The sequence below is a fragment of the Triticum aestivum genome, chromosome 3A, assembly GCF_018294505.1.
Source record: "Triticum aestivum cultivar Chinese Spring chromosome 3A, IWGSC CS RefSeq v2.1, whole genome shotgun sequence".
Taxonomy (NCBI): Eukaryota; Viridiplantae; Streptophyta; class Magnoliopsida; order Poales; family Poaceae; genus Triticum; species Triticum aestivum.
In genome coordinates, this window is record NC_057800.1 from 715,158,914 (window position 1) to 715,171,490 (window position 12,577).

At 45.5% G+C, this 12,577-nt stretch overlaps 1 protein-coding gene and 1 non-coding gene across 2 annotated transcripts; one reads left to right on the plus strand and one right to left on the minus strand.

The window, feature by feature from the left end:
- The first annotated feature begins 439 nt into the window (after positions 1–439).
- LOC123059378 (protein JINGUBANG-like) lies at positions 440–2,197 on the plus strand. Its single transcript, XM_044481960.1, has one exon. The coding sequence runs from the start codon at positions 664–666 to the stop codon at positions 1,948–1,950; it is 1,287 nt and encodes a 428-aa protein (XP_044337895.1). The 5' UTR covers positions 440–663; the 3' UTR covers positions 1,951–2,197.
- A 7,245-nt stretch (positions 2,198–9,442) lies between these two features.
- Positions 9,443–9,600, minus strand: LOC123063938 (U1 spliceosomal RNA). The gene has a single exon (XR_006430634.1). It is a non-coding gene; the product is annotated as a U1 spliceosomal RNA (small nuclear RNA).
- Positions 9,601–12,577: the final 2,977 nt, after the last annotated feature.

Genomic DNA, 12,577 nt, shown 5'->3' on the forward strand with positions numbered 1-12,577 from the left:
AAGTATTAAATACCCCCTCTGTGTCAAAATACAAGAAGTTTTTACACTATCACAATGTTAAAAAACGTCTTATATATTTGATACGGAGGGAGTATTAAATAGTAGTCGGTTAAGACGGCAATGTGCTGGTTCAAAAAAAGAAAACAAGTAAATGGTTGCTAGCCCTCGCAAAAAAAGAAGAAGAAGAGGGTAAATGATTCCTAGAAGACTTATGTGCAGGATGCATTTAGAAACTGTTTATGGCGTTGTTTTTTAGATCAGAAGGCTGAAGAAAGATTTTTAATACTTGTCTGGTTCCAAAGAAATTAAATAGAAGCAAGTAAATGGTTGCTAGAAAACGGGAGCCTTGGCCACGAAGCAGCTAGCTGACGGTTCTCTGCTGTGCTAGATCCAGCTCCGCCCGCGCCAAGTAGCCGTTGAACCGCGCCTTCGTCCCCGACCCACCCACGCTCCGCTCGCCTTTAAACTTTTTTTTTTCTGGAAAGAAACGGCAGCCGGTGGACGGTGGTCGTCGTCTTAAAACCGAGCCCCGCCACTCTGTCGCCCACCGCGCCTCCACTCCTCCTCTGCAATTATAGCCAGGCCACTCCTCCTTCCCCAGCCCAACGTCTCTCTCTCTCTCTCCCTACCTCGCGTGCCCGGCGTGCGTCCAGAGAACCAGCCATGGCGACAATGCCGCCGGACCAACAACGCGCCGCCATGTCCGAGCCCCTGCTCCCCTGGCCGGCCTCCCTCCCCTCCTCCGCCTCCTCCTCCTTCTCGGCGTCGGCGTCCTCCCACTCCTTCTCGGCGTCCTCCTCCCCGGCCGACGCGGCGCCGGCGCGCGGAGAGCCGTCGGCGGCGTGGAAGGCGCTGGCCGTGCTGCGGGACGCGCACAGCCCGGGCGCCGGCTCCGTGTCCTGCCTCTCGCTCTGCGGCGAGTTCCTGCTCAGCGCCTCCACGGGCGCCGACATCGTGGCCTGGCAGCAGCCGGACCTCCGCCTCTTCGCGCGCTTCGGGCATGGTGGCGAGGGCGCCGTCAAGGCGCTGGCGGCGGCCGGCGGGCGGGTGTTCTCCGCGCACCAGGACGGCCGCGTGCGCGTCTGGCGCGTGTCGCGCCGCTCCGAGAACGCGTTCAAGCTCGTCGCCGCGCTGCCCACCACCAGGGACTACCTGGGCCGGGTGTTCCGCCAGGCCAGCTACGTGCAGGCCGGGCCCCGCCGCGGCCGGCGCGGCGGGCGTCGGCTCTGGATCGAGCACGCCGACAGCATCTCCTGCCTCGCCGTCGCCGCGCAGGACGGCGTCGTGTACTCCGGATCATGGGACCGGACGCTCAAGGTGTGGCGCATGTCCGACCTCCGGTGCCTCGAGTCCGTGCGCGCCCACGACGACGCCATCAACGCCGTCGCCGCCGACTGCGGCGTCGTGTACTCGGCTTCCGCCGACGGCCGCGTCAAGGCGTGGGAGAGGGGCAAGGCCGGCGCCGGCGCGCACACCCTCCTGGCCGTCCTCGTCGCCCGTGACGGCGTGTCCTGGAACGCCGTCGCGGCGAGCGGCGACGCTGGGGCCGCGGGGCGGCGCGTGTATGCGGCTGGCTCGGACGGGCACGTCCTTGCCTGGCACCGGCACGGCACGCGGTGGAGCCTCGCGTGCGACGTGAAGGCACACGCCATGGCCGTGTTGTGCATGTGCATGGCCGGCGACCTGGTGTGCACCGGCTCCGCGGACAAGACCATCGGCTTATGGCGCCGGCAGCCATGCGGCGGCCTCGCCAAGGTGGGCGCCGTCGGAGGCCACGAGGGCCCTGTGAAATGCATCCAGGCCTCCCTGTGCAGGGCCAGCAATGGCTACATGGTGTACAGCGGCGGGTTGGACAAGAGCATCAGAGTCTGGTGGGTGCCGAATGGTGCCAACGGCGATGAGCGGCCGCGAGAAACGAATGGTGCCATCAGAGTCCCTGCGTGTTCTTGAGGTGAAGCGTGTGATTTGTCCGGCTTGCCTAGAAGAGTGTACATTTTTTTCGAGAGGATTCTTGGGTCTGTAAAATTTACCAGAGGAAGGGTGTTGTTCAGATTGTTTTGGGTTTGGTTTTCTAGATTTAAATTTTTAAGGGACACACAAACTAGTCATAGGTTGTTGGGTGTAAAATAGTTGTAGACTGTAAAGTATACTTTGTTTTCTATATAGGTTTTCTTAATGGAAAAAGTATGTTTTGGTCCCTCAAATTCACCGAAAGTAGACACTTGGTCCCTCAAGTCTCAAATCCTGGCAAATTTTGTTCAAAACTAGATTTAAGTGCAAAACAGCCCACTTCCACCTAGGACACTCTTTTTTTTTTGAAAGCCACCTAGGACACTCTTTGGTCAAACTAATGCCTTACATTCCGCCTCCTCTCTCTTTATCCTGATTGTGTCGTCGTCGACTTGACCGGGGGCCCTTCCTTCAGGGGCGGAACTGGGCCCGGGGCGTGGAAAAATTAATAGGCTATGAGTATATAGGCTTTTTTTGCAGGCCCATGGCGCAACCAGTCAAAAGAAGAAGACCCAAAGTCTAGATGGGCTGTCTTATGAGAAATCCACGTTTGTCTCAAAAAAAAAGAAGAAGAGAGAAACCCACGCAAGCAGGAGGCAACGTCCCCCACGATCTAGCATGCGCGCGGGCATAGGATAACGCAACGCTATTGGATGAAACGCTCACGCGGCCGCCGGTCGACCTCCAGCGGCAGCAGGGACTCCAACGCCCGCGCCACCGTCCGTCGTGGCTCCGTCCCGGCCCACCCACTTCCCCCCTGCTCCCAGGCTGTAGGCCGCCGCCGTCCTGTTCGTCGTTCGCCCGTGTGACGCTGATTCATTAAACCATGTTCCTCCTTGATGCTTCCCCTGTTTCCTCCTTGATGCTTTCTACTTAAACCATGTTCTATTTGTATGAGTTGTATCATTGTACAAGATGCTTTGAACTGAAATTTATACCATGTTGTATCTAGTCAGATATCTAGGGCATTGTTGAACTCAAATTAATGTAATTGCCAATTTCATTTTACATTGTAGAAAAAGAGCATGAAGAGATTTTGCCTGTTGCAACCACATCAGTGGAAAGAGCTTATCAGTATAATCAAGAATGAGTTGAGGAATAGAATGAGTGATGATTGGCTGAATTAAAGAATGATTTGCTATGTTGAACGAGATGTATTTGCAAGTACCGATGATGATGATATTGTGTATCACTTTCAATCATATAGGTCTCGCAAAGGGCTTTTAACTCCTCGAAGTGGTATATTTTTTATTTTTTTATCAATGATAATTGTTTCACATGATGTTTATGCCTCTTTTTTATGAAAAAGTTTCTTTTGATGTCTTGAAGGTGTGGACTCTTCTCTCATCGTCCATGATGTTACGCGAGGCACTGATGAAGCAAAGCAAACTATTGATTCGGTACTCTTTCTTATCACGTATTGTTCTTTGTAGTTTTTGTCATTTTTGAAATTTATTTTGTTGTATTGTTAAGCATTGAGTTTAAATTCTGAAGTTTTCATCCAATTGAGCCATATTTTGTATGGGGTTTCTTTTGAGGTAGCTACACGCCTTATGAATGTTAAGGTTTTCCCTCGTGGCAAAAAAAAAAAAAAAATTGGGCCCGGGGCATGCTCCAATCCTGGCTCCGCCACTGCCTTCCTCTGCTGTATCTGGTCTCACCTCTCGCTTGAACTTGCAGTTCACGGGTGAGCATCTCCTAGCTGGGAGGCAGCGGGCGCAGAGATCGCGGTCGAAGTCGTCATGCCTATACCCATTTGGTCGCCGCTGGCTTGCTGCAGGGAGATCCGAGGCAATGTGGTGTCACCGGCCAGGACGGGCCACCGAACACCACCTCATCAGACCACGATGCGCGACGGGTGTGACCTCGTCCACGGGAGAGCAGATGGTTAGGTCCGAGGAGGCCGCTTCCCGATGCAGCAGAGGGGAGTGGAGGCTCGTTGGGGGCAGCTCGCTGGGCCTGCTGTGCCGGTGACCATGGGAAGGGAGCAATGTATGGGCGGTGGCACAGGAGCCAAATTCCGGGGTGGGAGGTGAGCACGACACATAAGAAGGGGCATTGTGGCTTGCCTTCGCCCTCATCCTATGGTCGAGCTTGCCGTCGACGGGAAGGGGGTCACATGGTGGATGCTGACGGCGTGTGTGAGATCGAGGGAGAGAGGGGCGAGGCCTCCCTGCCTTCGGTTGTTGGTGCTGCGGATCCGACCAGTAGATAGTGGATCTCAACGGTGGGAAGAAGGGGAGATGACTGAGCCGCTGGAGCTCCGCCGGTGGTTTAGACATGACCAGAAAGGTTCGTTATGAATGAAAAGGTTTAATATTGCTTATCTCTTTCTTATATTCTCTCACTCTTTTGTGATCTGCCTCCTACCCCTTCATGTACTACTTCTGAAACAAAGCCATTCTCGTGTTCTTTTTTTAGTGAGGACTCGCCCATGTTTATGAAATTGATACAATATTTATGTCATGGGTTTATTTCAAAATAAATTTGTGAGTTATAATCATGTACACATCCTCTTTTAAGAAAAGAATCTTCTTTTACACGTAACATACTTTAGAAATTACTACTCTTGTGTGGGCCACCCATACTTGAATAGAACGAGGGCATGTGCTTAAAGTGAACAAACACATGTATTCACAAGCCAATAAAAAGGGAAATTGAAGAAACACGTAGACTCACAAAACAGATAAAAGGGCAAGTAGTGAAGTGCCTAACACTCACTATACCAAAACTATACATATACACGCATATGCTTAATGTCATAGTCTCCAATTTTTGATTCTTCTAGAGATTACGAACATACAAGAATCATACATTGCTTAGGCTTGGAAGTCATCGGGATTCACTCTTGGTTACTTCAACCTTCTACTTAGGGATTGGTTGGGTGTTTGAGACACCATTCATGTCCAATGTCCAGGAGCACATGATGTTGGTGGGTATATAACATTCTTTCCACTAGCATCATGGAGCACAAACATTGACAACATTGTGCCAATTATTTTTCTAGGAACTAGCAAGAACTAGATGTGAGAAAACCCACAGTAAGGGCATTCCTATGTAAAACCACAGGAATCGCAAATCAGGAGTTTGGTGTAGCAACAATTAAAACATCATTGCCAGGAACACATGCATGGCATAAGATTTAAGCCTTAAGTTACTTTGAATTGAAATATTTTCATGCAAATAAAATGCTTTGTATGGAAATATTTGGATCAACGGAAGGAGATCACTAATACATTTCCCATAGTATGGTGTACGATTCTTTTTAGTCAGAAAATATGCACAACCTCCCCCCCCCCCCCCCCCCCCCCCAAAAAAAACATGGCGACATGGTCATAAATATGGTCTCCTGGTGATGTTCCACACCCTTTATGGACTATTGAGATGTCACATAAGTATATATATACATGAACACCATGTTTATAGTCACTCACCCAAATTCCCTAATTCTCACTCATGACATGAACACATTTGTGAGTTAAATGAAACATAGTACTTTTACATGTCATCTTGGTTAGTTAGACATAGTAAAACATCGTACTTCGACATGTCATATTTTTGTGAATACAAACTAAAGATTATTCATCATTTAACCTCTTCTTTTAAGAAAATAATCTTCTTTTACACCTAAATATATTTTAGAAATTAATAGTCACAAGGCCGTGGACAATGCGGGCCACCCCTAGTTGAATAGAACGAGCACATGTTCTGAAACTGAAGAAATACATGGACCCACAAGCTGATAGAAAGGAAAATTTAAGAAACACAGACCCACATGCCCATATAAAGGCAAGCAGTGAGGTGCCATCATACTCACCGTACCCAAACTGTTCACGTAGGTCCTCAATTTCGTAGCCTCCGAGTTTTGATTCCTCTAGAGATTTTAAACATGCATTGTTCATACAGTGAGGGAGTGTATATTTCACCATATCCAGATCTGCCTTAAGTCTTGGAAGGCATCATGATTTTCTCTTCCACATCATTGTTCCCTTCCACGAGCAACTTGGTTCCTCAAACCTTGTTCAAAATAACCAGTTGGGTGTTGGAGACACCATTCAAGTGCAACCCCAAGGAACACATAAAGTTGATGGGTACATTGCACACTTCCCAATACGATCTGCGGAGCACAAACTACATTGTGGCAATTGTTGTCCAAGAGACTACCAATAATTTGTCGTGGAACAAACCACAACATGGACATTACCATGTAAAACCCCATTAATTTATGGTCAACAGGAACTATGTACATTTTACTACAGGAAGATTCTTGAGTTTGTTTTTACCAGATTAAAGGGCTTTGAGATTGTTTTTTTTCGTTTTGATTATCCGGCGCCACTGGATACCAGACATCGTGATTGGTTTTGAGTATAGTAATTCGGATCCAAAGAATCACTGAAACTAGCCATACTTTGGCTACAAAATGGTTGTAAACGGTAAAGTATGTCACATATACCTTTATTTCTATATAGGTTTTGATTTTATTTAAATTTATTTTTAGGCATAACCATATAGTTTTTTTTGCGAACAAAACATACTTAGGTGGTTAAGTTTCTTGTGTTGAAATCAGCCCATCTGGGTTCAAGTTCTAGACTTGACATGTGTGCTTGCATATTTTCCAGATTTATTTCAGGTTCTTCTGCTATTCTTTCAGCGGTATGGCGTGCCCGTCAACTCAAGCCATCAATGGCGACTTTGCCAATCTCAAGAGCAGTCGACTCAGTCTCTCGAAGATGCTCATAAGTGTAGGGAATGCGTACATGTGTTCATATGAGTGAGTGTGTGTGCATGTATGTGAGTGTCGGTGGTTGCTGCCTTGTTATGTTATTTATCTCTTTTAGCAATCGATATGCCTTTTGCTTCTTCTGAAACAAATCCATCTTCTAAAGTTTGTGTGCACATCCATCTAGAAACAAAGGTTGTTTATTTTCCTAAAATAAAATCATGAGTTGTCCTTAGTACAATTTATCCTTTGGAAAATACAATATTCTCGTACACCTTGTATGTTAATGTATTATAAAAGAAATACTCGCCTAACAGTACACAATGAAGCTACTGCTTTTTTTGAACATATGAAGCTACTGCTAGTTGACTATGAATGGGTACATGGGCTAAAATTAAAGAAACACATGGACACACAAGCATATAAAAAGGCACGCAGTGACATGACCACTGACCACACACTCTCAAAGCCCAAACTATACATGCATATGTATGTTACAAACCGCAAAGTCTACATGTTCTCATTTCTCTAGAGATTATGAATACACACTATTCGTACTTTGAATCAGTGGAGATTGCACCACATCTAGATTTGTTGCTTAAGTTTGGAGGGCATCGGAATTTACTCTTTCGCATCATGCTAATATTCCATGAGCAATGTGGTTCTCCTCAACCTTGTTCAGAATGACCAGTTGGGTGTTGGAGACACCATTCATGTCCAAACCGAGGAACACATGATGTTGGCGGGTACATAGCATAGTAGCATTCTTCCAGACACGATGCGGATGCGGCACAAACACCAGTGACATTGTGGCAACCGTTGTCCTAGAGACCACGAAGAATTCAACATGGAACAAGGCATGATTGGTGCGCTCCCATGTAAAACCACCGGAACCTAGGGATTACAATGTCAGCGTAGCAAAAATAAAATGTTTATGCTTCCTGTTTTGCTAACATGAAGGGGTTCTGCTAATGGTGTAATGATAAATAAAATGATGGACATGCCATTATACATTTTTATATAGATGAAATAAAAAGGGCAACCACACATATGGGAAATTTTGTTTTATAATTATAGTATTACGAAGTACAACTTTCCCACATGATTACAATATACTGTGCCATCATTGAAATCTGACTTGACTCGGTGACTATGTAGTTGCAGGTTACCATGGCCTCGCAAAACAACCCAATTAATAACATCTGCTTGTTAATCCTGCAAAACATCTTGATTTAGCTGTGTTGATACTCGTTGTCTTGAAACTTGAAATGTTCGCCCAAAGGGTAGGTGGCAAAAGTGGCCATTGTGACATAACCAAGTGTTGTTAGTCACGAAATTCATTGAATAGGCTGAAGGTAAATCTTGGGTCCTGTCAATCGTAAATAGTGGATGTTTAGCCTCGTCAATCAGAAATTCTGAATGCGTGAATAATATTCGGCCTTATCGGTCACGAAAAAGTTGATGATGTCCTAGCCTCGTCAATCAAGGTAAGAAAATGTCTAGTAGCATTGGTCATGACTAATTAATGAATGGTTCCAATATCATCGATCATGAGAAAAGGGTTGAGTTATGACACAACAACGAATCATGGCGACGAGGATCACAGAAAAATATTTTCCTTGTATCATTCGGCCAAAATTAATTAGTCAAAGTGTTGCATGTACCTCTGACGCGCCAAAATATTTTCCTGGGGTCATGTCACCAAAGTTCGGCTTAAATATTTTCCTTGTATGATTCGGCCAAAATTGCCGAAGCTGGGTGCAGTACCTCTGACACGCACTGCAGCCCTGTGAACAAGCATAATAATTCACGCAATCGAGTTGTGCTTCAGATGATGTGTAACTTATAAATGAGTCTTTTACATGTCTCTACTACCCCTCATTACAATTTCCGAGCTAAACTCTTCTTGGTTGTAGCACTATCTGCTGGATATCTAGATTGTTTGAGTGGCGGCCTCTGATGTCTCGTTTAACTGAAATCTTTACAGAACATTCGGTGAAAATCTATGATGGCCACAAAATGATTCAGGCTTGAAGCCTTCCTTGTTAAGCCAGGGTGATTACCTAAGTTATAGCACTACTGATGACTAATGATGTGGTTCTGCAAGTAGGCAGTCAACTATGCTAATACTGAGAGACTATTAATGCATCAGTTGAGTTGAACATTTTACCGTAGATCCATTAATGTGTCACCGTCCTCAGATGAAATTTCCAGGGGCCAACTTACAACAATTCGCTCATGGTTAATCAGCCAACGTTGGCCACTTTTGGTTCATGAAACGGCGCCTTGTTCTGGACTCATGAATGAAACATGCTGAATCTTTGCTGGTGGCTGCGTAGAATCTTTCGGTGTAAATTTCTGGCGCGACAATTGCTGATCTATCCAATTGTTTCATGTACTTCCGGGAACCAAACAGGCTGACATTTTCATACATTTGGCCACGTGCATTTTCATTCTCTCACTAAAATTGCTGCTTTTCATGGATGAAAACTACTAATCCAGCGGCTATTACCCATGCACACATGTCAGATTTTTGGAGCACAAGCATCAAGCCGAATCTTGCAGCATATTTTAATAGACGACATTTGTCCTCCTTTACTGTCATAGTAAAACTAAATATAGTAGGTATTGTCTTGAAAGCAAAAAGATATCCATCAAGTTTTTCTAATATTTCTAAAGTTAAAACAACACAAGGTTCAGATTTATAACTTGGCTGCGGCCGCGCGAACGCGTACCTCCTCTAACACAAATTTTGATGTCCACTCTCCCAAGGGAGATGATAGATCAACACATTCACTATGTGCAATGTGAACCATTGATATAGGCCATGAGCCTTCTTGATCGCACATAGACCCCGTCCAGGTAATTATGTTCAAAGGTCGAGCTACCCTCTAGTTATATACTTGTATTTACTGTGCCATTCTTGTTAATCTTTCTGTGTGGGACTAAATCAAATGTAATTACCCTGGTAGCATCATCTAGCTACCAACACACACACTGGCTAGCCGATATTTTGTCACCCATCGGTCTCACAAAAGGCCGAAGCATTCAAGGCCCAGTTGCGTCTAGCCCATTAACAAAGAGCCAACCGCTTGCACGATCTCCAAAAACAAGAAGAAAAAAGCAGTCTCCTTCACGACGACGTCCTAGGGGTAGGAGGCACACCTATTTCACGATTTCTGAACTCAAGAGCTAGCCGGCCGGAGGTGTCGATTTAATTGGCTTCTCGTTAACTATTGCTGCTCAACTTGATCAATCGCCACCCTTTGTGTCTGCTTGTGTCTTCGATCCGATCAAGCTGTGTCATCGATCTCGAGGCCGTTGTTGCAAATACAACATGTTATGTGCTTCTAAAAGAAAAATCACCGACAATATCGGAATTAGTGCGCGGACACATACTTAGCATAAGATCTAAGGTATAGTCCTTTGAATGGAAGGGTCTCATGACTAGCAAATTTGGGGTACGGAATGATTTGGATCATAGGAAGGAGATCCCCAAAATACGTATGAATACCTTTCGTACACTTCTTGTATAAGTTTTTTTTGTTAATACAACTCACACCAATCGTAACAACGTGAACATAACTCCCAATTACCTAACATACCCTTTATGAATATTGAGAAGTCACAAAAACAAGGATCAATCATTCAATACTACCTGGCATAATGCATCACCTAACACAAATTCTCCTTATATATCATAAGCCGGTAGAAGAACAATGTTTAATTCGGGCAGCTCAGACGGGCACGTCCTTGCGTGGGACCGGCACATCGCGTGGTGGAGGCTCCCGCGCGAAGTGAAGGCGCAGGCCATGGGCGTATCGTGCATGTGCAAGGCCGGCGATCTAGTATGCACCAGCTCCATCGACAAGACCATCGGCCTATGGTGCCGTCAGCCGTGCGACGGCCTCGCCAAGGTCGGCGCCGTTGGGGGCCAAGAGGGCCCCATGAAATGCACCCAGACATCCCTGTTTAGGGCCAGCAATGGCTATATGGTGTGCATCAACGGCCTCGACAAGAGCATCAGAGTATTGTGCGTGCCGAATGGGACCAACGACGACGAGCGGCCACGAGAAACAGACGCGAAGGATGACATGACCTACGTGTTCTTGAGGTGAAGCTTGATATGTGTCATTGGATGCCTGACTTGGTGATTATCGTAGAGAGGAGGATTTAAATTTGATAGGGTCACACAAACTAGTCATAGGTTGCACCTACTCTGGTTTTTACATAGCTTCTGGTTTTATTTAATTCACTTTGAGGCTTGACCATTATGCATTTTGAATACAATGTAAAAGGTTAACAGTGTTAGGTGTGTTATTCCATTTTCTCTGTGCGATCGATATGTCATTACTTCTTAAAGAAGGTGGATAGGGAGTCGCTCGTGTTAATAAAAATGTTTACTTTGCTTTAAAGCCCATTCTTCTCTTGGTAAATGTTAGTTTGCTTTTTTGAGAGCCATGTTTTATACACACTTCTTTCCGAGAAACAAACTTCTTGTACGTCAAGTGTATTCAACAGTTTAATACTAACCAGACTGTGCATAATGTGGGCCACTACTAGTTGAAGGGAAACAAGTACATGTGTTGAAAGTGAACAGACACACAACACAAGCCCATAAAAAGGCAAGCGGTGAGGTGCCCTCCCGCTCACTATGCCCAAACTATACTCGTACATTTCAGGCCATTATATTTTGATGATTCTGCTAAAGATGCGGAACATAGATCATTCTTGCATCGAGAGAGTGGATGTTGCACCACATCTAGATTTGCTTCTTAGGCTTGGAAGGCATCAAGATCTAGTTTTCTGTGTGATGCCATTATTGCACGAGATACCTTGTTCCTGATGGGAGTTTGAGACACCGTCTATATCCAACGTCAAGGAGCACATGATGTTGTTGGGTACATATCATTTTACTATAACTTAATGACAGCGACGCGTTTTTGTCTCGCTTCAGCGCTTGTAGTCGTGCACGTCAATATGTCCAAAGGCCGAACTATCCTCCATTAATATATATACTCATCTTTACCAAGCGAATCTTGTTAATATTTCCGTGTGGGACTAAACCAAACGTAATTACCCTGGTGGCAGTCTACCCCAACCGAACACCCACTGGCTAGCCAGTACAGTATGTCCTTCCCCACGGTTTAAAAAAAAGGCCAAAGGATTCAAGGGCCCAATTGTTCTAGCCCATTAACACAGAGCCAACCGCTAGCACGATCTATTGATCCAAAATGTGATTATTGCTTCAGACTCCAAACAAGTTATCAACGACATTCAGAGAAACTGTAGTGGTGTTTATGGAGCTATCATTAGTGAAATTAGACATAGAGCTTCTTTTTTGAATTGTAATTTCAAGTTTGAAGGTAGAGCATCTAACGGTGATGCAGATAGGTTAGCCAAGTTTTCGCATTCTCTGGATCCGGGGCGATACACATGGTTGGTCGAACCCCATGATCCAATTTGTATCCCACATCATGTGGAGTTTGATCAATAAAGTTTGGTTTAACCCCTCAAAAAAAACAAGAAGAAAGCAGTGTCCTGCAGAGTGCAGAGGCACACCTCTTGCACGATTTCTGAACTCAAGAGCTGGAGTGGCTAGCCGGCCGGAGGCGTCGATTTAATTTGCCAATGGTATTGCCTGCGCCGTTAACTATTATAGGTTTTGATTGAATTTTATTTATTTTGAGGCATGACTATTATAGGTTTCTACCCGCAAAGAAAGAAGACTATTATAGGTTTCGAATACAATGAAAAAGGCTAAATAGTGCTTGGTGTGTTGTTATGTTTTCTCTCCTGGGGATCCGTATTATGTACAAAAAGTTAGATTATTCAAAGAAAATAAAA

What these genes read in the sequence shown, in the direction of transcription:
- LOC123059378 (XM_044481960.1), top strand. Translation starts at nt 664, where the DNA reads ATGGCGACAATGCCGCCGGACCAACAACGCGCCGCCATGTCCGAGCCC.